We start from the raw sequence: 26,939 nt of genomic DNA on the forward strand, positions 1-26,939 counted from the left end.
AACACAAAGCACCTCAAATCCTAAGAAATCTAGCAAGCATAGCTACGGCCAAGAGATTCTTGTGGATAGCTTAGTTAAACCATTCATTCTTTGATAACTTCATATTTGCTCATATCTGCAACTATCTCTAGTGCATCCTTAACTTCCAAAGCGAGAGTCCATGCGTACACGCAAAGAGCAGAACAATAAGGGGAAAGAGCCTGGTGGTTGCTCGCTTGTCATTTGTCCCAGAATTCAGAATAAATACCGGTCTCCACTATACAGACTGTGGTTTTAGTATAAGAGCATGAGGTGTCAGTATATTTATGTCAGTATCTTCACAGGAGACCCAACAGAGCACCAGCAATGGTACCGAGAAGAGCATCAAGGATGCCTTTGACGGCGAAGAGGAGACCATCAACGACCTTGTCGAGGCACTTGATGAGACCGCTCAGGGCAATGATCAAGGGCTTGAGGTACAGGAGAACACAGCCTACGTGGGGTTTGGGGTCAGTGGACCAACTCATTGAAGATACCAGACGGGAACGCTTACCCAGACCAAGCTTGATGATGACAAACTTGAGGGTGCATATAATCTCATACACCAGAATCTTGACCTTGATCAAGAGGCAAGTCTTGTCACAGAGACCGCGTTCCTCAACCCAAAAGTCACGCTTCGAGAGCAGAGTAGTGGCTGAGTTCAGAGCATCGGTGATGCCTTGGAAGTCGGGCGCCAACGCGGCAGCGGCAGCATTCTGGTCCGCCAGGGATGGATTGCTGGGAGCAGCCTCGGTTGTCTTGTCTATGATGATATAGTCAGCGTTGTTATCTTTAGAAGCATTTGTTATGAGAAGACTCACTGATGGAGGCGGTGTAACCCTTGATCTGCTCAGTCAGGCTGTCAATGGCAGAAGCCTGAGTATCAAGCTGTCGCTCTGCAATGATGGGGCCGGCTAGAGCACTGGCGGCAAGGGCGAGAAGAGTGACAAGTACGGCCTTCATTTTGAATATAGAATGGGATGAAGAGTGTGGACTCTTGAAGCGCCTTGAGGAAGCTTGAAAGATCTGAGGAAGGGAGATGTAGGAATTCTGGGCTGTGCTGGTGCTGGAGACGGAAAGAACGATACTGATGGGCGAAAGGGTCTTATTTATGTTTTTCTATCTCGCTTCATTTCTCCAGTTCTTGTGCAGCTCTTCAAGCATTTCTTTTGGTCCGGTGCGTCCAAGTTCTCTCATCCTGTATCGAGAAACTTGATCTCAACGTGAAGTACCACCACAACGGACCTCAATGAAGCCTCCGAAAACATGCCACTTACATGACATCCTTATGAGGTCAATCACTTCCGTTTTCATCTCAGGTTCCAGACTTCAGGATAGAACCTTAAAGTTCGCCTCCCCTTGCCAAGACGACGTTGACAGCCAGATGAATTAAACATCGCATGTGCTTATTGGAAAGGGAAAATTCTCATGTCGATCTCAGACACAGAATTTTACAAAGAATGGCATTCCACTTGAGATAACGGGAACCGACAATTTAGACGGAAAATATCTTCTTGTCTCGTCGAATGATTGGTGCGGAGACTCCATTGAAGTTGCCCACAACGGCTTCGAGACCCGGACTCCGTGCCGGTGGTATAACGGATGGCTGAACTTTTACCAGCAGGGCGATAGCCGAGCCCAATGATCGTGATTGCCGTCCCCCTCTACCACGAGGACATGCAGTGGCCGTATTAATGGACTTCAGAGTCTCATTGGTTCCCCCCTGAGAAAGGGACAATGGAACATTAGCATCCACCCTCAACGATCCTGTTTCCATAGTTTCCGCAGACCTGGTGCTCTTGCAAATACCACATTATGATGTCAGAAGGCGCATTGCTGATACGAATGTGTTCAAGTTTACGGTGTTAGCAGTATGGAAATGTATATCGTGATATAATTGTGAAGTTCCAGTCATGGTATGTTATCAATGCGTTGCTTCTGATCATTGATCACAATTCTAACTCAACTTGCCATATTCCAATGGCGATATCTTGAATCCTTGATCCAGGTTAGCCATGAGGCTCTGCAAACAGGGAGTGAGATCTACCAGGAAGAGTGGCAAAAGTACGGCTGGTCGAAAGATGATCAGGTCCGACAACGGCAAGCATGTCTGGTGAGGTCCTGGTTCAGACCCACAGGAAAACCTCGAGGCTAAAGACATCTGCATGTCAGCCGTGTTACCATCTAAAAATGGTGGTCTGCAGGTGTCCAGGCGATTGCTGGGACGATGCAACTTCATTTATCCAGGCACAGCTGAGTGAACGTCAAAATGCGGGGGAAAGCCTGGAGACGGCACACCTTAAATTGAGAAATTAATATCCAGGGGAAGGATAGCTCGTGAACTTAGGCCGCCCGAATGAATATGTTGTCAAATTGACGCCGATCATCGCGTCCTTGCCGTGCCCCTATTCAGCAACAGGCAGATCGTTGCATGCATTCAATAGCAAACGGCCATCTGGCCTGCCCTGGTGGCACACCTATTGTATCAAATGCAGGTCCTCAAAGTGCACAACCCACAACATCGGCTTGTTGATTCACCGATGATGCTTCTCGCCAATGAGTCTCATTGCTATTCTGAAATCGCCCAGGAGACTAGTCTTTATGCCGTGATACCCGAACGAATGATGGCTTACAAGTCCGGTTCAAAGGCACTCTGGACTCGATTGTCCTCTTATTTTCGAGACGAGGTTCAATGTAACCTCAGCACTTCACGATCCCGTTTTGCCGTCGGTAGGCTCAAGTTGAAATTGCTGAGCTGTTTCTCATGTCGGCATTCGTTAACAAGATGGGGTCCAGTCTATGTCCGGCTTCATCGTCCAGAATGACTTTCGAAGACATATTCCTCACATCGAAAGATAGGTATCACCATCATGGCTTATTTCGTTGAAATACAGTATCATGACGACATTCTGCAGTTTCGTAAGGGACTCGGAGCCAACAGGTGCGCATGCTTTTACGAACAAAAAGTCCAGTGCAGAATACACACCTTCGGAAACTCTCGCCCCTTCGGAAATCATATGCGACTTGCCGAAAAAAAAGGAAGACGGTAGATTCTTCATATCGAATTGCTATGGACTGTTCAGCCATTGGATGAAGGCGTGAGTTTTACGTTCCTCAGCCATATTCGTGGCAGTACACACAATTCAGAATTGGCATGCTCGCTTGACTGCTGGTATGAATGCGGGATGGAAACCTACAGCAATAGCATCACATGATTCAAGATGGTGAACATACTCATCTTCCTATTGTCTGCAGTGAATATCAGCAAACAGCCAGGTCTTGTGTACGATTTGTGTCGAGACACTCTGATATTCCGTCAATGGTGGCTCCTTGGAACTTCAGCTAAACTCTCGCGCAGGCTTCGATCTATCTTATTGAACTTCCCTGATCATGTTTACTTCCACCTTTATTCTTCCCGAACAGATGGTAGGCTCCTCTTATATTCCATAATCTTCATGTGCAACGCCTAAGACATGATACGATTCGCTGATTTGTGATCACGCATGAGCTATAGCTGAATTTCCCCTCAACCAGCGAGCCAGTCTGCGCAAAACTCCGACGAGACGCGAGCTGGCCTTCACTTTCAGACATCTCTATTCGTAGCCTTGGGAGATCTTCATCATTGACTCGGATTATCTGGCTGGTATCAACGACGGGAGCATGTTTGATCATATATGCGTCAGGCTTCGTAAACGACTGGCACTTACGGGGTTCTCTGAAAAATGCCACAGGACTTTCCTCGAAGGTCCTGTAACTTGTCCGTTGCGGTGCATTTATATTGGCGGGTAGTAACAATTCGATAACCGTAGCTGGGATGGCATGCTAGTAGAAGCAATGATCAACATTGACATGGCCCACACTAATTCGAGGCTGCATTTTTCATTCACTCAATGAAGGCGTATGACTATTTGTTAATTACCACTGACTCCATTTGAAAGCATGGGTATATGTAGACTTCGATCCCAATACATATTGTTCTTCCCAATTGCATCATTCTTTAGCAGCCTCCTCCTCATCATCGGGTCTCCTTTGCTCGACAAGCGAGTATCCATTACTCTCCGTGTCGACGTTTTCATCCTTATTCACCTTGAAATTTACAAACATGACGAAGAGACCAAGGTCATATGCAAGCCTCAAAGATCCAGCTGCAACAAAAGCAATCCAGAACTTATCGTTATCCGCAAGGAAGCCAGTCACGGTTGGGCCACATATCGATGCTAGTGTTCGCAACATGGAAGTGATTCCCATGACAGCAGTTCGCTCTTCAGGTTTTACAACCGCAGCGATCAGAGCCGTACGAGGGGCTTGGTCCATGTTATTGAGACCCACGCGGATGAGTAGAAGAGTGAACGTAAGTGCCATACTTTGTGGGAGCGGAAAGAGTAAAACAGCAGTTGAGGAAGGCACATGAGTGAACACCATCGTCTTAATGAGTCCGATATGTCGTGATAAAGGTCCGGCAAATATTGATGAGCAAGAGGAGAGAAAATGCGCCGCCGACAAGATAGTCCCCAGGCTGGATTTGGATGGATGAAACTTCTGGTCCATGTAGAATGTCGTCAACGATAATCCGACCATACCGTCCGCCAATGAGTCGATCATAAGGAGAAACCAAAGCGCGAACATCACGGATCGTGTTTCTCGTGATATTTGCGCAAACCGTCCCTGTTTTGGTTTGGGCTCTTCTTGACTTTCTTCGACAGCCGTGTCTGACGACGACTCATCCAAGAACGGCTCGTCCGCCTCGGTCGTTTGACCTATTGAAGTCTTGCCGCCGAGCTCACATTTTTTGGTCAGCAAGACACTAGATAACATTCCCAAAACACCCATAACGATATATATCCAGAAGCATGCATGATATGCATCGATGAGCTGCCAACCGTCCTTGGCACGCATCCAATCGACAAAGTGACCGCATACTATCGTTCCGAGAGACGACCCTAAGCTTGCTGTTGTAACATACCATGCGAGGACATCGGCACGAGTGGTGGGAGTCGTTAGCTCAGACAGCGTTGACTCCTCAATGGCCCGGAATGGGCCAATATCGCCTCCAGTTGCACTGATGACGCCTATTATTGCCGCCAGTAGTAGGATCCAGTAATTTTCGAAGATGGAAAAGATAGTGCCAGACAATGCCATCAACACTGAGCCGAAAAATAAGGTACGACGGCGGCCAACCCTGTCAGCAACAAGAGTGAGGAGCAGTGAGAGCAAAAGGTCGCCAACGAGTGTCAATGTCATGAACAACCCGATACGAGATTCCGAAACGTGTAGCTCATCGAAGAAAAGCGCGAGGATGAGCGATATTGCACCATATGCGAACATGCGGCTACTTCTCGATAAGATTATGAGCCAAGCATCTTTACCCGCGGAGTAGACGGCGGAGAGTCCGGACTCATGATAGAGGTATCTACCGATGGCCGGCGGCATAGTATCTAAACCGGGGAGCAGGGTACGTTTGTGATTACAATGTTATAAGGGATGCACAACGATGTTTTATTTGTGTCTTTCCCTTGAAGCAGCATCCTTGTCTTATTTGAAGTAAAAGAATTTTGTCTGGATTGAAGTTGTGGCAAGTTCGCAAAGCAAGCGGATCAATCGGCTCTCCGATATCGACTCGGAAATCCTCTATCACTGCACCGATTGCATCGCCGTAAACCAAAAGTGGGAACTGGCCTGCGGGGATAGTCTCTTGACCGCCGTTAGTAGATGACGGAATCGGCTTGTGACTGTTGCGTAATCGAGAACTTCAAGACATGGTTCCAACGCACGCACAATTCGTATCTTATGGTTTGGAACTATCATAACTTCGACGTATATACTGATATTCATATATACTATTGTAGCAACTTCAAACACATTTCTCGAAAATCTGCAGTGGAAAATTCTTCTCTGGATTTCGGCATTTTCGCCGACTTGGATTCAATGACGGATGTGCTAACACGCCAGATGCATTAGCGTCAGCGATTAGTGCCAAACAACACTGCTGAGTCGCGTGACCAACCAAATGTAGAGTAAACGAATGTCCAAGGCTATGGTCGCGTTTGGCCCTGAACACAATCGTAATCCTCGACCGCAGAGCATCTGGAAGGCTGTTGTGTCAAAGGGGATTGTCAGGATTGAAACTTCAGTCGAGCCGTGAGGCTGAGCCTTTTGGTTCTTTGTCCGTGCGTCTTAGAGACAGACCCAGATACCGCACAATGGTCGCTCTGCATCGCACCTCCTTTGTATCGTAGACAAGCAATGGCCATTGTTGCCTTGTCTTCCTAATCAGATATGAAAGAAATCTCTCTGAACCCATTGTTCGCCTACGTGTATATAATACATCGATAGAATGCAAATAATCCGAAACTGAAGTCGCCCATCATCTTCGATATCATTTTGACACTGAGCCACTGCATAAGCCCACCGCACTCAACTAAACACCAAAATGTGTCAAAAAATCTACTCCCACAGCACGGTGTGTGATGTACGCACAATCGTGGTTGGCGAGAATCCTGATGAAGCATATGTCGATCCGTATGCCGAGCCACGGAGTTGCTCTTGCAACAAGCCTGATGCCTGCATTCGGCCTTGGCTGCGATGCTCCTACCACAAGTGCTGTCGGGTCTCTGTTACATGGATTCGTTGCCGTATCGGGAACGGCATCTGCCCAGAGCCCACGCTGTATCACAAGTACGAGCAAGCGAGCAGCGCGAGGAACCTTGCACAAAGCCATACCGACATCAATGCGATCACTCGAAACCGCTGGCCTTCGGTGCCCGTGTTGGACGCTCAATTTGAGTCGATCGGTAAAGGGAAAGGTGAGTTTGTACCCAACTCGGAGCTATTCATTGCCCGCCGTACAATGATGTGCTGTTATGGCCGCCTTAACTTCGAGTCTTTGCTCGATTCCCTTCGCGCACAGCAAGAAATTGAGGACATTCAATCCGAGACTTACTGTGAACATCACGACATTTGCAAGCGGGTCCTCCTGGACTGGGAATGCCCAGCTTCACGAGCCGAGGGAAGAATTCAGGAAATCACCCAGAGGCTCAGACAGCTGGAGCAAAACCGGGCAGGCTACCGGGTCCGGTTCTCCCGCTGGAAGAGCAGGTTGTTGCAGATGATATCTCGAGGTGAGGGTCATTGTGCTGGACTCGTGGCCAACGACGCTAGGGGCCATTTAAAGACTGACCAGAGATGCCTAGGTAAACGTAAGCTACAACTGTCAATCACAGTACCGAAGAACGTCAAGGCCTTCGTCCAGGTCGAGCTGGTCAAGGTGTATATTCCAGCGTCCTGAGACAAGATAATTGAGTGCGAGAAGGCCAAAGTAGGATAGGATAGATCGTTTTTGGTTCACTGAAATATTATACAACGATGTAATCAATTCATTCAATTTACAGCTTACGTCGTGTTCTCTAACCTTTTGCGCATATCCAGTGACTAGCGTTGGAAATTCCTAAGACCCAAATAGAGGAGATAATTACTTCAGGCTTTGCCCGCTAGAGTTATAGTTGGTCTGACCGTTGCATCTCGTCTCCTGCTCTGGCAGGAACCATTCAGTACTCGCTAAATTGACTCACCTCTTCTGTATTCTATCCATGTGCTTGCCTCATTTGAACTGTAACATGCTTGTCGGCTTGCATGTCGTGCTTCGAGTTTGGCATGGATGCAAACAATTGTTTCATGACAATGATAAGTAGAATATGCACGCCCTAACAGTGATCAGCCATGATTAGTTCTTCATTCACGTAATACGATGCCATGTGCAATCTCAAGTTCTTTCAGAAGATAAACGCCAGCTGTGATCGGCAGAAAATAAGGCCGAGCTAATCTGACTATTATCCATCACACTATGATTATCAGGTCAACATAGTAAGATCACATTGCCATTTACTCCACTTTGGCGGCTCCTGACTCAAAGACCGAGGCACTTTACTGCGATGCCGTTGAGACGTGAACAAGTGCCCAACATCTGGAAATTCTTGAGTCTTTCGCCCGATTTATGTTGAGCTACTACGTTTGGCGCCTTGCATGCATTCTATGCGTGGGCTGTGTGATGTTAATCGGCTGATCATGTCGACTGTCGGCTGTGACAGATAGAAACCAATGAAGGCGGCACTGTAGAGGATCGAGCAAGTGGGTTAGTATTTCGTGTATTCGTGGTCGATAGGGATTGGACCTCTTGATGATCCGATTGTGCCGCCTATTTTAGAACCCTGTAATAACCTGGATTGCCTCAAGTGATGATTGGCTGATGCAGTATTGGTTTTGACGAAAGCCTATGCGTATTTTCTCAGGCTTCGCGCTGGCCAGCCACAATGCATGGTATTGACGCCTCCCAAGAGCATAATTGGACCATTCGGTTTCGCGATTACGACCTATCTTTTCCAGACACTCGTGACAGAGATAAAGGAGCGTACTAGGCGTGGCGCTGCTAAGCCTGGGCAATTGAATAAAAACCTTAATCGTGTGGGGTGGCAGTGTGAATACAATACTCAGTAATAGTGCTTCTACTTTGAGATTCCACATCGGTATGCACTGTCCACCCCCCAGAACTAACGAGTGGCAATAGGGGCTAGAAACATGAAACAAAGAATTAAGAGCGGCGGGCTATGTAACAGGCTGAGATATGACTAAAGTAACGTAGAGTCGCACAAGATGTTGTCAGCGATCTTCATGCTAAGCGACCTACGTTTCGAAATTTGTATGCATAAGCTTTTGGTGAGACAAAGCGACAAAAGAGAAAAAGCCGACGTTCCGTCACTTTGCGTATACTTACTCTTGAACAGCCATCAAGTGACTCGTATCTCGGGGCATTTTCAGTTACGTACAACGATACGCGCACACGAAGGGACAACATTGTACCTATCTATCTATGATTGTACCGGCTAGGTATCTTTCTAGTCAGCTATTGATACGACTAGGCCAGAAATCGTGCCAGTCGTCAGATAAGTCAGGTAGGGCACGGCGCACGGGGTAGCAGGGTTGTGTGTGGTGTGGGAATGGTAGGCGCCGCCAGGTATGGTATGGGCCTGGCATGCTCGCAATGAAACCGTAATGAATAAACACCTTTTTTTGTGAGCTTCCCTACCTCACTTTCCTGGCGGAAGTCGGCGTGAGCGGGTCATCGACCGAAATGAAGCCCACCCTGGTCAAATAGCTTCTGATGTTAATCGACGCTAGCAGCCAACACTGAACAGCAATAGGCGACACTTGCGGCATATTACACCATTTTCTCGTTAGCACAAGCCCCCCGGCTGCATACACCGCAATACGTGTGACTTGGCCTAGATACAAATTTTTGAAAGAGGAAAAAAAAAAAGATTGCTTCGCTAAACTAGAGCCACACACTTTCGGATTCGGGAAAGAGGGATGAATCAATTCGCAAACCGCAGCCGCAGTCATAACTCGCCATGCAATGTTGCTCCTTTGTTCGATGACTTACATACCTGGACGGAAAGGAACGCCATCCATACCATATCTAACGTAATTAGTTAGTTGATTAAGCTGACCTTCCTGCACACGTATAGTACATTGCACGCATGTGCGGGCGTATAACCATACCTGGTGCTTTGCTGCGTACAATTGTACTGTACATGAAGCGGCGTCAGGGTCCTAGTCATATTACTACACTATTCTACATACAGCACATTGTAATATTATAGGTATGCAGACACATACGCGCGCCCATACGCCGCGCACACACCAACATTTATACTTTAGCTTAGTTCCCTAACATTCATAGCTGGCTTGCCGTATGTAATCATTACATTACGCCTTTGGTAAATCTGGGCGCATAGATTAAGATTGCACACCGTCTCGTCTGGTTCCACACGTTTCTATCTCTTATTACTCGACTACATGACATTTGACTTGATCTACCTATGCGTTTCACTCTTCGTTCGTTTATGCCTGAGGCCGCACTACACAGACACGCCAAGGCGCAGTCAAGACTTTATTGCTTGTACGTGTCGATTGGAAATACAGTCCTCATTTGCTCTAGTCTGCCACATACACACTTTTAATCTTTCCTAGCCGTAGCCAAGGCCTCTGGATACTCATTCAATTCCTCACTCACACGCCCTCTCTTTCAACCAACTAAAAGTGGTCCCCAACCGACTTTTCCGGACACATCATCACGACGTCTGCGACTCCACCGCTGGTCGTTTGCTTTCTTTTCCTTCAACACGGTCACCGTCTTGGATTGCGCGAGGTGCGCGTGTAATTCCACATCATCCACTACCGCGGTCTCCTAAGGCTTTTCATATAGCGTCCGAAGCTGCACGAGTCGACAAGACGACGACAACCACTATTATTGCCTCAGTGTGAGTTTCTTTTATCCATAAAACGCCTCGAATACACAGTTTCCTCGCGACGCTTGTCACGCCGATCGTGGCAGCACAGCACTACACATGCGTCTTCCTATTCCTCCCTCCAGACAAATTTAGCGAGGCATACATCTGCGCAGTGACAATAAATCACAGCCCAGATGGCGAATCCTATCCAGTGGTAGGCGCAACTGAGCTTGATATTCGCCGACTGCCATCCTATTGCCTCGGTGCCGAGGGGCTGGGCACTATCACATCATCGTTTGGGTTGAAGTCTTAGCAATCCGTTTGTGGACGACCAAGACATATCTGCTGCACCGCCACCCGATCATTTATTGGACAGAAGGATCTTTTCGGCGAGTTGATTTCAAGGAGAGTGCTTGACTATCTGCCTTTTCTATACCTGAGGTATCCATGGACGTTTGCTAGGCATGTGTCGCATTGTCAGCTTGGTTCGTTGTTGATGTTGTTATTACGTGATCCACTTTGTGTGCATCGTGGCTTCTCTCTCAACGCGCTCTTTCCCTCAATCACGCGATCCCTACAATCTCTTTAATCACTCTTACGCACCACTGGCATCCACCGCACCTTCCTAAGTAGATAGATCATCATACCTAACCTTTTGTCACATAGGTTGTTCGACAAACCCTACTTCTGACATACTTGGGATTGCATCAACATCCTCACAAAAAGACAATCCTATCTGCACACAACAAGGAGGTCTTTTCCTATTTATTGAAATCACCGTCGATGCTGGGCAGCCACAGATAGAAGTCGAGCTGCTTGGTTTTTGTTCCTGGCGGACATTGGACATCGATGCCCCCTATGACATTGCAGGACTGTTTGCGTATTTCATCTCTCTTCAGCTCGGTCTTTGACTAGATATAGCAAACTGCGCATCCCATGACCTTGTGAGAATTCACGTTCCATCTTCCACACGTTCAGCTCAGCCACAATGGCCCCGATTGGGCAGCCCGTCGTTGCCGACGAAATGATGGAGATAGAGTCTGATTTTCAAGACTGGACATTGGAGCTCGATGTCATGAATAAGCAGTATGGCGCTCTGCAAGCTGCTGAAGATGTCACCCTCCAAACAACAATCACAGCCATCGAGAACCAGATCCGTGCCGATGCGGATGGACTAATCGCGAACCTCAACGCGTACATGCAGCAATGCTTGGAGAAGATGCGGCAGGAAATGGCCACATCTGTCTCTAGGCAAGTACAGCAACATCTACAACTAGAGAAGACAAAGGTCGAGTTCGAGGCACGGAGACGACAGCGGAGCGAGGCAAAGAAGAAGCAAATTGTCGAGCTCTTCGACAAGCACCACTTTCCCCCCAGTTCTCATAAGAAAGAGAAGCAGTTGACACTTGTAAGTTGTTCTTCTCTTCCAAGCATCTAATCATGCTTACTTGCTTCTATCTGAATGGACTCAGTCTCGTTCGTTTTTAAGAGATTTCCAACTGATGAACGGCAGACTGGTCAAAATAGACCATCTCCGCAGCCACTCACAAAGGCTTCGCAGCTGCAGAGTACGCTGAATGGGCATACCAGCAAGACTAGCAGCCCAGCCCCAGCTACAGCTGACTCGTCTCTTAATGGTGGCTCGATACGCGAATCTGTAGATGGCAGGAATATCGTTGAGGCATCCCAGTCACAATCCACAGGACCAGCAGATCAGTCAGTGTCACCAACACCCGGAACAGCTCAATCGAATCTCGCGATATCGATTACTTCTGAGCCCCAAACCAATAGTACAGCGGCTTCTGTGGCTCCCTTTTGGCGCGCACCATCTGTTGACCCTAACAGAGTGATAGAATCCCCCGGCCATGGAGCAGTAAGTTTTCATCGCAATCAATTCAGATGAGTGGGAGCACTGACCAAACCCTAGTCCAAGCGCAAGGGCGAGACATTCACTTCCGGTCCGGCAGATACAGTAAAACGAGCCCGAGTAGAGCAATCAAGAGATGAGGAAACCACCGCTTCCGCCGAGAGACAGATGCCGAATTCGCCTCAGCGTCGTTCTTCTCGATCGGCAGCTGCCCAGCGTACCGTTTCGTTTGCTGAGGTCTATCAAGACGGCCAAGCTGAACATAAACACCAGATCTTAGAGTATATAGAAGGCAGTGGGAAATTCTACATCCTCAAGTGCGAAGAGCATCACGTCCACTTCGGCAGCAATCCACTTGCTGGTGCAGCGAAACATCTTTCAAGCTCTCAGCACCATAAGCTCCCGAAAACACATGAGCTCGCCATCGAGAAGCTTGGATATCTTGTCTACGACTGCACCCGCGAGCTTGCAGATAAGAACAACGCCCGCTTCACTGAAGCTATCAGGAAAGGATACGAACCATTTAACGCCAATAGGCTGACAAAAGCCGAGAAGATGGCTCGTGGAATTGACATCACTGATTCTCCTAATTCCCATCAAGAAACCCCTACGAGTAAGGGCAAATGGTCGGAATCGGTTGATGGAGGGCCGACGTCAGAGAAGCAGTTCAAGGGCATCACGGACGCGAAATACGGCAATCTCTACCTGGGATATTGGCCGAAAGATAAGACTAGATATCCCGTCATTGTGTTGCCACTTGGGGATCTCAAAGCCGCGGGACTTCAGGGTACACTTCTTGGAACCTCTCTCCGAAAAACCGTCCCCAAGTGCTATGTCGTGACGCGACCAACGCCGGACACGAAAGTCATTAGTGGGTGGGCCAAAGGGTACGAGGATGGTGGCCCATTGGTCACAAAGCGGGAGTTCCCTGTCATGTATTTTGACAAACAGTTGTCAGTGCGAGATCATTTCTTGAGACCGAAAGTAGCTAACCCTCCCCATAGCTTGGTCGGTTGGATTGCAGCGAGACATCTCAGCAGGTTCGATTTCGAGGATCCGAATCCAGAAGCCTACCCAGAATACTTCCAAGCACGCGATTATTGGGCTAGAATTCAAGACGATCAGTGTACTAACTACGATGACTGGGTAAAGCGTGGTTCCATCAGGAACCCTACCGAGTCACCATCACCATCGAGTAAGTGGGCTTTTTGATTTTTTTGATTAGATATCTGGTGTGTCACAAGTACTGATCAGTCCTCTTCTAGACTCTGGAGGGGCTAGTCCGGTTGCTGGCAACGAAAATGGCACTACCGAGTCCACGGTATCACCTGCCGAGGTGCCTAGATCTACCGATGCTTCTGATGGTAAATTGGACCAGGAAATGATTGATATCGGAAATGTCCGCGCGGATGGCAGTACCGAGAAGTCTGTGGCCGGTCAGAGTCGTCCCGACGAAACTGTGGATGTTGACATGGATCTGGGAAATGACAGGTTTGTTATCCCCAAACCCTTTTTATGCCTTGCTTGAGCTAGGCTCGATTCCAAAGCTACCCTCAGTATTAACTAGTCGTAGAATTTCAAGGGAAACGATTTCTCAGATAGCCAAGGCACCGGAACAACAGGATGTTGATAATACGTCCGGTGCAAGTGTCAAGGCTGCTACCAGCGGTCAGACTACTGGCAATTGGCTTTCGAAAGATCGCTCGATGCAGGATAAGGGCGCTACAGTAGCCTCCCAGAACGCATTACCCCCACCTCAGTATATCTTGAAGTCTAGCAAGCCATCCGAGAGCATTCCCCGACCATTGTCCATCCCTACTCCTCTCAATTCGACGGAGGTGTCGCCAACTACGACAGGATCACCTGTGATCACGACGCCGTCAAGTCAGGGCCCCGCTGGGAACTCGACTGCTCAGCAATTTGCAGCAAGGGCTCTGCACATTAATACTACTCATCATCTAGACAGCCCAATGAACCCCATAAAACAATCCCAATCGCCAAACACCAATCTTTCACGAGGATCCATGGAGCCTACAAGACTTGATGATGCCAATTCACGTGCTTCTCAAGACATGATCAATATACCTAGAACTCGTCCCAACGGGGTAGAACAGGCTGCGCGGCCGGTACACCCAGAGTCAATCCCAATGAGGTCGCCACCAGCAGAGACCTCGCTTGGCAGGCACCAGAACCCTATGCAGACTTATATAACCACCAACTCGATGTCACCCGTACCTCACGGAGTTTCAGCAGATGTGTCAAGAATGGGATCTCGTGGGCCAACGCCAACCACAATTCGCGAAACAATTGAGTCTACACAAGGAGTTTTATCAGCGCGCAACACAGCGTCACCACAGAGAGAACCGTCCACAAACGGGCGTTATGTTCACTCGTCGGCCATGCAGTCGACGTCGCCGATACCGAACGGTGGAGCAGGGGATCGGGTTCAATCCTATGCAAATGTACAACTTCCACCCCGTCCAGCTGTTCGAAGTCCTGTGCCAACTGCGCGCCCAAATTTCGGAAGCGTGTCAGAACAGACCCGTTCTGCTATACTGGCAGGATCAACTTCACCGTCTTTAGGCCCATATAGAAGTACATCCTCCACACCAACACCGGCGCCTGAAGTCACTTCGAGAAAGGGTACACCAACAATCGTTCGGGGTGATAGCTTAGATAGATGGAAGGCGGTCCGTCAGCCATCATCTTTCTCGAGCTCACCCCATTCGTTCTTCGCCACTCCGGGATCAGCCAGTGAAAGTTCTCGAGGACCATCCGCCTCACAGAGCCGTCCTGGGTACAGCCTGTCATCGATTATGACTGCCTCGACTCCAGCATACAGTCCGATCAAACCGGAGAGTCCAGCCACTGGAAAGGAGCAGTACTTTGACGTCGTGGGCTATAGAGATTCGTCTGATACCAAGTCGTATGTCAAGGACGATAGTTCGCCATATCTGCGTGTCACGGTGAATGCTGCTCGAGGAGTAGCCGAGACGGCGGCAGGCGAGGCAATTGCTGTCACCATCAACCCCAAAGAAGTCCTGAAAGTCATTGTCAAGAACATTGACCAAGACAAGGCCACTGTCGCCCTCACCGTGAAGGATCCCGAGAGCCGGCCGGAGTACTGGGCGTTTGGGACCAGGAATATTGATGGGCGGCCCGTGTCGGGCAAGATCCAGGCGCGGCTCTTTTGCAAGTGGATCAGATCTCTGAATTCAAACGTACAGTACCTGAACACGAGGTAAGTGAGATCCAGGCGCTGGAATGACTTTTGGTTTCTGATAGATGCAGCGCCACCGATAGCAGCCGCCAATCTAGCGGTGGAAGATCGCCAATCCTTGATTGATTGAGAAGCTAGATGTTGCAACGTTTGGTTTCGAATTATCTCATTCCTATCCCGCATCGCAAAAGCATTCGCTGAGAACGAGGCATTTCACCGTCACCTAGAAGCGCCACAGTGTGCTCGAATTACTCCTGCGGCTTGTCTCCTCTTGTCTTGGACTTCCTCTCCTTGCCCCTCCAATTTCGATCAATGGTCTTTTCGCCATTCATAACAGCTTGCACCGTCAAGTTAGGGTTAGGAGTTCTGTATTACGGAAAACGGCTCTGCCGCGTTATTTCGGGTCTTTTCATTGTGTCATTCATGTCTGCAACAAAAATTCAATGCAACAAAAATTCAGGGGAAAGGGGGGCCTGGCGTTGCGTCATTAATTTTCCTCCTTCGTTTCCAGCCTAGGTTCGCCTGGTTGCACCCAAAGACGGTGTTCTCGCAAGGGAGTCAGACTCTGAGCACTACTGCACACAGGATCAAGGAGACCTGTGATGATAATTTCATGTATTTAGATACCAAAAGGCAGGTTAGGTCAGCTTTGACCGATTGCCTCTCTCACTAAGTCTCCCAAATTGAGGGCTTTTGATAAGTTTGAATTGTACTGCGCCAACGGTCAGATGGTGCTATGTCTTCCATTGCAGCAATCATAGAATTGCTGTATAGCCTGGGCTTTATGTTGATCTGTGTCAAAGGTGTGATTACTCTGGATAAAGTGGATCTGAGAACAAATGTCTGTTTGTTTTCAGCATCGTAGTGGATATTTTGCATGTGATTGACGATCATTTGGGCGGTTTTGCCGCGGCGCGGCGGGCGGGCATTTTGAGGTTAGCGCATCTAACATTATTTACTTGTCTATGGAGCTTACCCCAGCTTTTTTATCGGCTGGACACCCAGACACCTTACCTTTACTGTGCTGGACAGATAGTGGTAGTTGGTACTACCTAGGTACCTACAGTAGCTAGGTGCGCTGACTCGGCAGGCCTTCTTCCTTTTGCATTCTCACGTGGGGGGCCTTTTCCGGCCATTCCATTGCATTCCTATCATCTTCTGACGTCGCCGCTTGCTTCCTTCCTTCTCTTCGTCTTCTTCTTCTTCTTCAGTCTCTTCACTTCCGAACTTTGACATCTTGTCTTCCTCAATATATCTTATCATATACCTCTCTTGCCATTTAGAATGCTATTCGATCCACGGAGCATGCTGCAGTAGGCCTACCACCGCCCGATGACGTGTGGATTTGGATTTGGCTTTGGCTTTGCGGGGACCCTGGATCCGAAGCGAAGCGAAGCGAAGCGGTGGTGGCTGCAGTGAGTGAGGCAGGCAGGCAGGCAGGTCCTAGAGAACCGCCCGCCGCGTCTGAATGAACACTTCGCCGCTTCTTAATGGCTGCCATTGTGAGTTGCATCTTCTCTCTCTCTCTCTCTGTCTTCCTCGCATCTTGTGTTCATCCGACCTCTTCTGGCGACACGGAGCCAAAAATCAAGCATCATCCATCACTCATCACTCTGGGGCGGCCGCTTTCGTCCGTGCGGTTGATTACCTGAGCTGCCTGTTGTCTGCCTGCCTGCCTGCCTGCCGGTGACGTGACGTGAAGTGAAGTGAAGTGAAGTGACGGCGCGGCAGAATAAGAATTGAGGAGCCTCAACAACGTCAGCATCTCGCTCTCGTGCTTGCTCTGCAAACGCAACCACCTCGCTATCGCCTTTTCGAGATGCTCCGCCTGACTGCTGTAACGCTGTCGAGTCGAGGCGCCCGCGCTGCTTATCGATAGAGTGACAGACAGTGAGACTCAGACCGGCTAAGCTAACCTTCTCGCCTTGCGCGAACCCGCCACAGGACATACCCTGGCTGTCCCACATGTCCGCTCCCCGATCGCAAGGCAGCGGCGGCGGCGGCGGCGGCAGCAGCTCGCTGGACGCCTCCGGCCTGCCCTTCTCCCCCTCTCGCGAACCCTCCTACGACGGCGCCGTGCCCTCCGCCGGCCCCAATCCGACATATGCCACCTTCTCGCCCGCAACCCTCTCCTCCACCTCTCCGACTGCCACATCCGCTGCGAAGCGACGAAGCACCATTCTCGTCCACCAGAAGTCCCCCTTGCTTCTGGCCACTCCTCCCCAGATCACGCGCGCTCTCGCCTACAGCCATCCCTTCCTCCTACCGCTGAATAAACTTGCCGGGCTGCTGAGCTGGACGACGGGCGATCCGTGGGAGAGCTTTCTCCTCGTCGTCGCCTATTGGGCTGCTGTTCTCTACGGAGATGTGGCGATACGCTATGCCGGCCCAGTCGTGCTGGTGCTCTTGCTGATACTCGGCATGTACGGCCGTCGCTTCAGCCCCCTGAGCAGCAGTGGCTGGAGTGAGCCCGGGCTGGACGGAGCTGCCGCGTCTTCTGTGTCCACGAAGCAGGCAAAAGGGAAAGCTAAGAACACAAAGAATCTGACAGTGGAGGCCGGGGGGAGCAACACCGCGAGCACTGCTCCTCCGTCGGCCCCTGGAGGCGGCCACCAGAGAACGGCTTCCGAGATAACGAGCACAAGACACCAGAAGACACTAGACGAGATTGTAGAGACGCTCAAGGAGTTTACAAGCCGGTGTAACATACTCTTGGAGCCTCTGCTCGAGCTGACCGACTTTCTCAGCACACAGCGAACGCCGACGTCAGCCACTACGAGACCGGCGCTGACAACGCTTTTTATACGGATCATACTTTGCACGCCGTTCTGGTTCGCGCTCACCTTGCCGCCCTTCCGGATCGTCAGCACGCGGAGGGTATTGCTGGTCTTCGGGACGGTAATTCTGACGTGGCACGCCCGGGTCATGAAAGCCGCCCGGGTCATCCTCTGGCGCAGCGCCAGCCTCCGGAGGCTCACGGCCTTGATCACGGGTTTGGAAATCGAAATACCATCGAAGGAGACGCCGCTTGCAGACCTCAAACCGGAAGCGAGTGCTTCTGTGGTGACGGTCGCGTCGAAGGACTCCACTAAGACCACTACCACGGTCAAGTCGTCACAGGAGTCCGAATTGACCAAGGCTATTCGTCGGGCTCGTGGGGCCCACGACGCTGGAGTCAGATTTACATTCATCATCTATGAGAATCAACGGCGCTGGATGGGGCTGGGATGGACCAACAGTCTTTTTGCCTACGAGCGACCGGCGTGGACGGACGAGCATAATAATGCTGTGCCGCCGCGCGATGAGTTTGAGCTGCCTGAAGTGGAAGATGGCAGCCGTATGCGGTGGAGATGGGTGGACGGCAGTAGATGGAAAGTAGATGGCGTCCCTGATGAAGCCGTAAGCCGTGTAGATGAGAATGGCCAGGAGGAATGGGTTTATGATGGTGATGGTGGTAAGCTGGGGTGGGTGTATTATGACAATAAGGTGAGTCGGGGCGTTCCCCTTCATATTCCTGAACCTGCGCTCACCAATGAATTTTAACAGTGGCAAAACGGTCGAAGAGGTCAAGACGGCTGGGGTCGTTGGACGCGGCGGCGGAAATGGTACCGCGACGCAGAGCTGGTCGAAGTTGAAGACGAGGAGCCTGCTGCTGACGACGACACACCCACTCCTGGGTCATCACAACCGCCACCGTCTTTACCACCACGGCCGGTGTCGCCCACACCCTCTACACCATATCACACAGAAAACACGATGAGCATGCCCAATCTCCCCTCTCAAAAGTCTATAGCCGAGAAGATCACCGCAGAAGAAGGCGATGATGACTCCGCCTCCATGCTCTCCACATCGTCGCGGTCAATACGCTTCAAGGCGCCCAGCCTGCGACGGCGGGCCACAGACACAAAACGTTCTAGAAGAGCTAGTGAGGCTCTGAGTGAAGATGACGCCGCGAGCTTGGGCACGCAGGTGGGCATTGAGATCCTGGGCGCCGCGAAGGAGAGAGAGCAGTGGGGCATAGGAGACGAGGCTCGGATGGGGCTAGAATAGCGGAATAGCGGGCTTTGGATTAGATTACATGAGATACCACTGCAGAAGAGCATATCATATCAAATTGCATTGACTTGGGGGTTTGTTGTTTGGCAATTCAGTGACTTTGATGAACTGCGAAGCTAACTAGGCAGCATCCCGGATGGTCAAGTAGTAAAGGACCTTTGCTGCGTGACTGGCTAATAATTTTTAAAGTACATGATCATCGACACATCCAGCTTGGTTGCTTGATCCAAATCAGATAACCTTCAGTTCTTCGTGAGAAGCCCAGGATTCCAATAGCCTGCTTCTATGACGGCGCGTTCGGCGCACGGCAGCGACGCCCCGTTCAAGCCAATCTCGCCTGCTAGAAACAGAAATCCTATCAGCTTGTCAGCAAATATGCTGCTATTACAATCATGCAGTTATTATCCTCACATGCTCCTGAATGAAAGCGTTGTTAGCCATCTTGGCGGCCGCGCAGCCCTTCTCAAGCGTCATCGTCACATTGCCGTCAGAGTTCATCGGAGGGTCGACGATGGAGTTCGTCGCAACATGACCACTATACTTCATCGTAGTATGATTCTCGAAGTTTGTCGCAGTATCGCCATTGGGCTTTATCGGAGGATCGATCGCGAAGCTCATAGCAGTGTCACCGTTGGACGTCATCGGAGTATCGACCTCGAAGCTCAACACAGCATCGCCGTTGGACTTGATAGTAGTATCACGGCTGGACTTGTTCGTAGGATCACCCTCGACATTCGTCGTCGTCGTCTCTTCCAACTCATCGTCCGCCTTGTCCTTGTCCATAGCCTCCCGCAAGCTCTGCTCCATGTTCGAAATATAAGCAATGATGTCCTCGTTGCTCATCGCAGAAAGCGCCTCATCGCTGAGCCCGAGAATCTGAGCCGCCTTGCTTGCTCCCACCACAGCAGCGCTCTCTCCAGCGCTCTCTCCATCGCTCTCCGCGACGGCCTCCTCCTCCTCCTCCGAGCCGTCGCCGTCGCGCTTGTCGACAAGCTTGACGACAGGCACGCCGTGGTGCATCCACCGCAGGGCCCTGCTGATCTCGCGGCCGGCGGCGGCCTCGCCGTGGTTGTTGAAGTGGCAGGCCTCGTTGGGGCAGCGCAGCGTGTGCCACCACTCGCGCGGCAGGGGGTCGGCGCGGGCGAGCAGCGTGCGCGAGCGCCGGCAGGTGAACCACTCCTCGGCGCCGAAGCCGAAGCCCTCGGTGTGCTGCATGTGCAGGGGCGCGAGCCAGGCCTTCTCGCGGCCGTGCGGCACCCAGGTGTGCGCGCAGACGAGCACCACCGGCTCGAAGATGCCCGCCTCGCCGCACCCGGGGCAGGTGTAGGTCTGCTTGATGCACATCTTTTTTGGGTGAGGGTGGGAAGCGAGGCTGGAAGGAGAGTGGGAGGTGTCTGTTTGAAGAAAAGAGAGGCACTCGAGCTGTATCGAGGACCAAAAGTGAGGGTGGTTGAGGGTGAGGGCAAAGGAGTGGGTTCGAGGGCGAAGAAAAGGTCGGCGAGGATTCGTTGACGGCTGGCCTCGAGGTTGCCTTATTTGTTTTTGAAAGAGCTGTCCATAAAAGGAAACAGCTGCTGATAATGAAGGGCTCAAACCCCATGTTGTGATACTCCGGGGTGGTAGATATCAAAGTGCGGCTGTGTTGCCAGAGAGCTTGAGCCGCACGAGGGGGAGAAAGACAGCCATGAAGTTCTGACTGGCCTGCCTCTGGCTCGATAGACAAATATGCGGCTAAGGAGTCAGAGTCTTTGGCTGGGCTATGGAACTTGTATTGAACCTGTAGGCAGTGTGTGAATTAGAATTTTGACCAGGCACAGGGCTTCTCAAATAGGGGTGGTGTGGACGGTTAATTGAACAGAAGATCAAAGGAATATTGCTATGCTTGCAGACTTACTATTCTCTAAGGACATATCCAACTTGAAAACAAACCTATCCTTCAAACGCCTTCCTTCCTTTATTAGAGCTGTCCATACTTCTTGACCACCTCATCCTTCAACGGGAAGGTATTCTTGACGACTTCATTCATATGTAGGATCGCCTCTCTCGCACCGGGCCAAGTCCTCCTCTTCCCCGTTTCGAAGAACCGATACATGTGTGCAGTTTCCACCCCGTTGTTCAGCAGATTATACATCTTTCTGTCCTTCAGCCAGAACATCCAGCCTTTCCAACCCCAGCCGAGGTTCTCCATGCCCGTGCCGGCGGCCTTGTGGAGCCACCCCTGAAACTCCCACTGCTTGACCATGCTCTCGTCAACAGTCTGATCTAACTTCCATCTCCCAGCAACCCACGCTTGATGTTCGTCGATCCATTGCTCCATTTCATCTCGCGGAGGTAATTTCTCCACGCCGCGCCAGACATTGCTGATCGCCAGGGACGTCACGTCCGCAAAGGAGAAACCGTTACTTTTCCCATAGGCACTGTAGCACAGCATGGCGCAAGAGTCCCAGTAGGCAGGCGGAAAGAGGTTCATGTACATGCGGTGGATGGGGGCCCCGTTGTAGTTGTGCGCCGTGGGCTTGCTGGTCTGGACGAATGGGGCGACGCTCCAGTCTGCCTTGTAGCCCGTGCAGAAGATGACGGCGTCTATGTCATCCAGAACGGTCCCGTCATCGAACTCGAGAGACTTCGGGCCTACGAAGCGCTTCAGCCCATGCAGCGATGTCAGTCTACCGTCTGCGAGAAATGGCATGATGTCCTCGAAGGAGCCGGGCAGGGTCAAGAGGACGGAAGGAACAGGGGTCAGGCGCCAAGCTGGGTCGAGCTTGAACATGCGCGTGGCAAAGTAGTTTGTTGCTTTGTCAATCATGAACTTGGCGAGGCCCGGGGCATAGCGCTGAAGAAACTGGCTCATCTGCCGCCTTCGCCAGGTGATGTTCAAGTCGACAGGCGTCCCATTGCGCACGCGTTTGAAGGGCAGCGCTCCTCTCCTGTGAGAGACCCAAACTTTCTCGGCATGTGGCATTATATCTGGCACGATATCTCCTGTCGTGCTTCCCAGTCCAACAACGACAACTCTCTTGCCCTTGAAGTCCTCGAATCTGTTATCGTAAGCAACGAGCCATGCAAGAAACATTTGCCTTTACCTTCTATATTGTTGCGAATGCATAAGAGTGCCCTCAAACTTGTCCTGGCCCTCGAAAGTAGGGATCGCTGCCTTGGTCTGGTAGCCATGGCAAAAGACGATCTTGTCAAACTCGACCGTTTCGGCTTTGCCGTTCGTTTCGATATCCAGGCGCCATTTGGTGTCATCGCTATTTCGAGATGCCTGTTTGACGCTGGTGTTGAATACGATATTCTGGTAAAAGTCAAAGTGCACAGCATAATCGTGCATGAACTCTGTGAACTCGGCAGGCGTCATCCATAAGGGGTATTCTGACGGGCGGTGTTGTCAACATCGCCCTAACGTGTCGAATGGCATGTCGATTAAAGAGGCGTAGCAGAACTTACTGTCTGGCATGGGAAAGTCACTGAATCCGCATGTGAATTTGCTGATGTTGGCGCGCGTTCCTAACGAAGTGTAAGTTTGCCATGCTCGACATCCGGCTTGGCCGGGGGTCAAACGCACTGGGCAGCGCGATCGTGTGCGCTGTGTCGTCAGAATACGCCCAGAGCCCTCCCACTTTGCTCCTGCGCTCATAGAGAGTGACATCGTAGCCATCTTCCTTGAGTGTCTTGGTCATGGACAGGCCCGACGGACCTGCGCCGATAATCAGTCACGACACGATGATGGTGGTGGTGATATCACTAGATGCACTCACCAGCCCCCACAACGGCTACAGTAGGCGCGGCTTTTGCCATGGTTCAGTAAGAATCAGACTAGCGACTTGGCGGGCTTTGGAACGGTCGATGTATCAACTGCCGGCAGTGTTATATATATGAGCCAGCGCGCAGTAAAGCAGCTTCTGACTTGATGATTCGGGAGAAGTCATTAGATTGTTTGCAGGCGTCGTCGATGGATCCAATGATCCTTCGTCTGAGGGACTAGACCATTCGGGAATCCGTGCCTCTCGGACCTTGGAGCCCAAGCCATGCGGCGAGGCGGCCGCTTGACGAGGTGGGTCATGATCACCAAGAATAGCGGCATTTGCAGCGGAGTTTGCAGGCTTATTGCTTCGCATTCAATTACTGTAATTTGTAGATATCGTCACTTAAGAGCAGCATACAGCATGCATGATATGAAAGAGTAGACTTATCGATAGATTAAACGCTCCAGCCCTACCTACGAGTGATGAAGCTAAGTACTGCCAAACTCCACCAAACTCCACCAGCTTTTTAGTGTTCTCCCGCTCTATAGTGCGTTGGCCAATAGCGTAGAAGATGTCGTGACCGGGACGGGCTGATCCGCTGATTCGCCCATTCAGCAGTGTTGCAGCCTTGGCATCCTGCATAGTAAGCACCTTACACCGACAACTAGGATTCTTGATTGCGGTTGTCTCTCGAGTCTTTTCAAGACCTTGAAGCAGACGCCCATGTGAGTTATGTGAGCAACTTACATGTATCACTCAAAGGGTATGGGACTTGCTGCATAATAAACGGTTTACATGCACTAAGGGAATGGTGGAATCTTGAATGATGACAAACAGCAAGCTGAATATAAGTGAAAGATGGAATTGAAAAACTCGACAAAGTCTAGAAGGCTTGTGAAATGAAAATGAGTGAGGAACAGAGTCAGTATTGAAGTGACAAAGTTTAACGATTCATAAACTGGAAGACAGTTTTCACTCAGTAATGTTAATTCTTAATGATGATTGTGTCAATACATATGTCAAAGACACTATGTACAATTATTACTTCATATGATACAACTCCCGGTCATCATGTACTTCATAGTGTCCGGCATACTCCGTGACCACCGGTTCATTATATCACGAACGCCCCCAATTTGAATGCCATGAGAAAACGCCCAGGGAAAAACACCGGATTATGTCCCTTATGAAACGATAGAATCCCAGTCCACGACCACTTGATAAGCTCATTTAAGAGTATCTGTTGAGTGTGTCGCCGAGGACACCGTTCAGTAGGCCCATGTCGTCAGTGATGGCGCCGCCGGTAATGTCATCCAGACACTGGACGAGATTATTGGCCAAGGCCTGGAAAGTATCCGTGTTAGTCATCCTTGTTCAAGCCGAGTGTGTGTAGGAGGAATAAAAGGGGCACTCACATTGACGGAGCCGTCCAGGCCACCGAGTAGAGAAGTGATGGGCGACAGGATGAACGGGAGGTTGAGGCACAGTGCGGCCTTGCTGGCCAGGGTATTGAGCAGCGTCGTCTGAGCCTGGGCAAATTGGCCGAAGCTGGTGACGATGCTTGTGGCGGCATCGCCTACGATCTCCTGCGGCTGCAGCTGTGTCAGGCAGGTGGTGATGTTGTTGACGACTTGTGCGAGGCCATTCACAACAACCTGTAAGGAGAAGAGCATATGAGCGTTCATGTCTTGATGTGAGACAGTGCAGATTCAATGGGGGCTTACGGGTAGTGGTCCCTGGCCGACAAGGGCAAGTGGCGCGTTCAGGATGCTGAGAGACTGCGCCTGGCCGATGAGACCGTTCACATTGGCGGTCAGGGTGTCGAGGGTCTGACAAATGGCATCTGCGTTGACCTGAGCGGTGGTCACGCCGGCAAAGACCGCCAGGGCAGTAACAACTGAGATTCTCATCTTGAAGTTGGAAGAAGCTTGAGCACCAAAGGCCTGGAAGAAGTTACGGTAGCGTGTTTGCAGTTTGCTGCGAGAGTGCTTAAGTCTGTTGTGTCCCAAGAAGCCATCATTGAAAACAGAGGCAGCGGAATGGACTTATATGTACAGACGTTGCGCCCTGTCTCGCCACAATGAAGCCCATGAACAGATAGGTAGATGCCTCTGGCTGTCCAGCAACGAGACTAGTCTATGACGCAGATCTTGACGGATGCCGTCCTGCCCGAGTAAACAAAAGGCATGATGCCCAGCCGTGTCAGGCGGCAGAGGGAGGCGGACGGTAAGGTCAACGGGTAAACCCTATGCTGTGCGGATTCTGACTCGTCCGTGAAGTCAAATGATATATCGACTCTCTAAACGTCTGCCATGGCTCTAATGCAACCTACCAGGGTCCTTAGTGCGAAACTCTGTCTTAATCTGTCTGCTGGCGAGACTAGCCACAATGTAGTGAGTATTCAGACTCGAGACAGAGTTCCCAGATACTCGGTGGTTATGCGGTTCCTTGGCTGTGGACGCATTCCTCGCGGTGGTTAGCCTTGTGAAACCGCCACGCTAGGAGACTGGAATGCGACCACTCTGGCAACAAGATACTGATGTACAATGATGGACTTGAGCGACATCTCTAATTCTTTTTGGCAGCTTGGCACTTTTTTAGCAACCGTTGAAACGTGCAGAGAGCGTCTATTGATCGGAATGGGGGAAGTGTAGCCTAATCTATATGCAATTCCACCAGTGATCGTCGCCAGATCGTCTATTGTCCCCCTGAGCCCCCCGAACCCCAGCAGGAAAGGCATGTGGAGATCAGCATAACAAGCAAAAGGGGACCCATAACCCATGGCATGGCATGGCATGGCATGGCATGGCCCAGAGAGCCGCAGATGCATCACTCCAGAAACTTGTGAAAAAAGGACGTCATGCCCAGAGACCCGTCTGCCATGGCAGCATAGCTGGGGCACTGCCCCCACTCCGTCCAGCCCGTGCGGAGGTAAAAGTCCCTAGCGGGCGTTGTCGACATGGTGTCAAGTGTCAAAAGCTTCTTTCCCAAGGTATGCTTGGCGAAAGCTTCGGCGTGGGCCATCAGCATGCTCGCCAGGCCCATCCGCCGCGCAGAGGGGCGGACGAGCAGCTTTGCCACTTCGGCGCGGTGGCTATGATTGGCCTTAGGAATGGTGAGCACCTGGATTGTGCCAAGGACAGCTGTCTCGCCTGCTACGGCGGCCGTTGCCGGTGCCGTCTTGTCGTTGTCGTTGTCGTTGTCATCGATGCTGAGGGCAGAAGAGGGAGAAGGAGATGTCACCACAAACAAGAAGACGGACGGCTGAGGCCTGTCCAGCAGCGAGCCGATGGCGGTCCAGTACTCGTCGGCCTGGGCATCAGACAGTGGCGCAAGGAAGCCGATGGAGGACATTGAGGGGTCCTCATTGACACAAGCCTGCAATAGAGTTCTCAGTGACAGGAGGCGCGCCGCAACATCGTTAGCGCTAACAAGGCGGCTCAGAACCAAGCCGGCGTCCTTTGTGGTAGACTTGATGCTGGCTAGGTGACGAAGAGTGTCAGCCTCCCGCCGCCGGGCGGCGCCAGCTACGCCATTGTCGCCCTCATGCGGCATCTTCCACGATGGCTCACGACAATGTTAAGTGGAGGCGAGGAGGCGAGAGAGGCTAACGAAGACAGACAGGTGCAAGGACAACTGGCTCCAGACACGGGACAGTAGCGCTCCCGCGTGTAATCAGGCCAGTTGAGCAGGTAAGGTTAAGCTAGCCCGAGCCAACGGGGCACAAATGACGTCCAAGTCGAAGTGAA

The 26,939-nt window shown here is 50.9% G+C and overlaps 8 protein-coding genes across 8 annotated transcripts; 3 read left to right on the forward strand and 5 right to left on the reverse strand.

The window, feature by feature from the left end:
• Nucleotides 1-317: 317 nt before the first annotated feature.
• Nucleotides 318-981, reverse strand: UCRPA7_5252 (hypothetical protein; the record flags this gene model as incomplete). The annotated part of the gene is made up of 3 exons (XM_007917799.1): nucleotides 318-472; nucleotides 533-781; nucleotides 840-981. The coding sequence occupies 3 exons, from the start codon at nucleotides 979-981 to the stop codon at nucleotides 318-320; spliced, it is 546 nt and encodes a 181-aa protein (XP_007915990.1).
• Nucleotides 982-11,289: 10,308 nt separating this feature from the next.
• On the forward strand, nucleotides 11,290-13,731 carry UCRPA7_5253 (hypothetical protein; the record flags this gene model as incomplete). The annotated part of the gene is made up of 5 exons (XM_007917800.1): nucleotides 11,290-11,709; nucleotides 12,229-13,121; nucleotides 13,173-13,363; nucleotides 13,434-13,659; nucleotides 13,716-13,731. The coding sequence occupies 5 exons, from the start codon at nucleotides 11,290-11,292 to the stop codon at nucleotides 13,729-13,731; spliced, it is 1,746 nt and encodes a 581-aa protein (XP_007915991.1).
• A 1,253-nt stretch (nucleotides 13,732-14,984) lies between these two features.
• On the forward strand, nucleotides 14,985-15,413 carry UCRPA7_5254 (hypothetical protein; the record flags this gene model as incomplete). Its single annotated transcript, XM_007917801.1, has 1 exon — nucleotides 14,985-15,413. The coding sequence occupies one exon, from the start codon at nucleotides 14,985-14,987 to the stop codon at nucleotides 15,411-15,413; it is 429 nt and encodes a 142-aa protein (XP_007915992.1).
• A 1,940-nt stretch (nucleotides 15,414-17,353) lies between these two features.
• On the forward strand, nucleotides 17,354-18,931 carry UCRPA7_5255 (putative peroxin 23 protein; the record flags this gene model as incomplete). Its single annotated transcript, XM_007917802.1, has 1 exon — nucleotides 17,354-18,931. One exon carries the CDS (start codon nucleotides 17,354-17,356, stop codon nucleotides 18,929-18,931), a length of 1,578 nt encoding a protein of 525 aa, XP_007915993.1.
• Nucleotides 18,932-19,834: 903 nt separating this feature from the next.
• On the reverse strand, nucleotides 19,835-20,788 carry UCRPA7_5256 (hypothetical protein; the record flags this gene model as incomplete). The annotated part of the gene is made up of 1 exon (XM_007917803.1): nucleotides 19,835-20,788. The coding sequence occupies one exon, from the start codon at nucleotides 20,786-20,788 to the stop codon at nucleotides 19,835-19,837; it is 954 nt and encodes a 317-aa protein (XP_007915994.1).
• A 613-nt stretch (nucleotides 20,789-21,401) lies between these two features.
• UCRPA7_5257 (putative flavin containing monooxygenase 9 protein) lies at nucleotides 21,402-23,242 on the reverse strand (the record flags this gene model as incomplete). The annotated part of the gene is made up of 5 exons (XM_007917804.1): nucleotides 21,402-22,482; nucleotides 22,567-22,816; nucleotides 22,892-22,951; nucleotides 23,010-23,141; nucleotides 23,203-23,242. 5 exons carry the CDS (start codon nucleotides 23,240-23,242, stop codon nucleotides 21,402-21,404), a joined length of 1,563 nt encoding a protein of 520 aa, XP_007915995.1.
• Nucleotides 23,243-24,420: 1,178 nt separating this feature from the next.
• On the reverse strand, nucleotides 24,421-25,100 carry UCRPA7_5258 (putative uvi-1 protein; the record flags this gene model as incomplete). Its single annotated transcript, XM_007917805.1, has 3 exons — nucleotides 24,421-24,534; nucleotides 24,606-24,845; nucleotides 24,915-25,100. The coding sequence occupies 3 exons, from the start codon at nucleotides 25,098-25,100 to the stop codon at nucleotides 24,421-24,423; spliced, it is 540 nt and encodes a 179-aa protein (XP_007915996.1).
• Nucleotides 25,101-26,019: 919 nt separating this feature from the next.
• Nucleotides 26,020-26,745, reverse strand: UCRPA7_5259 (putative n-acetyltransferase gcn5 protein; the record flags this gene model as incomplete). The annotated part of the gene is made up of 1 exon (XM_007917806.1): nucleotides 26,020-26,745. One exon carries the CDS (start codon nucleotides 26,743-26,745, stop codon nucleotides 26,020-26,022), a length of 726 nt encoding a protein of 241 aa, XP_007915997.1.
• Nucleotides 26,746-26,939: the final 194 nt, after the last annotated feature.

The sequence above is a fragment of the Phaeoacremonium minimum genome (genome assembly GCF_000392275.1).
Source record: "Phaeoacremonium minimum UCRPA7 unplaced genomic scaffold PA7_03_scaffold_408, whole genome shotgun sequence".
Lineage (NCBI taxonomy): Eukaryota > Fungi > Ascomycota > Sordariomycetes > Togniniales > Togniniaceae > Phaeoacremonium > Phaeoacremonium minimum.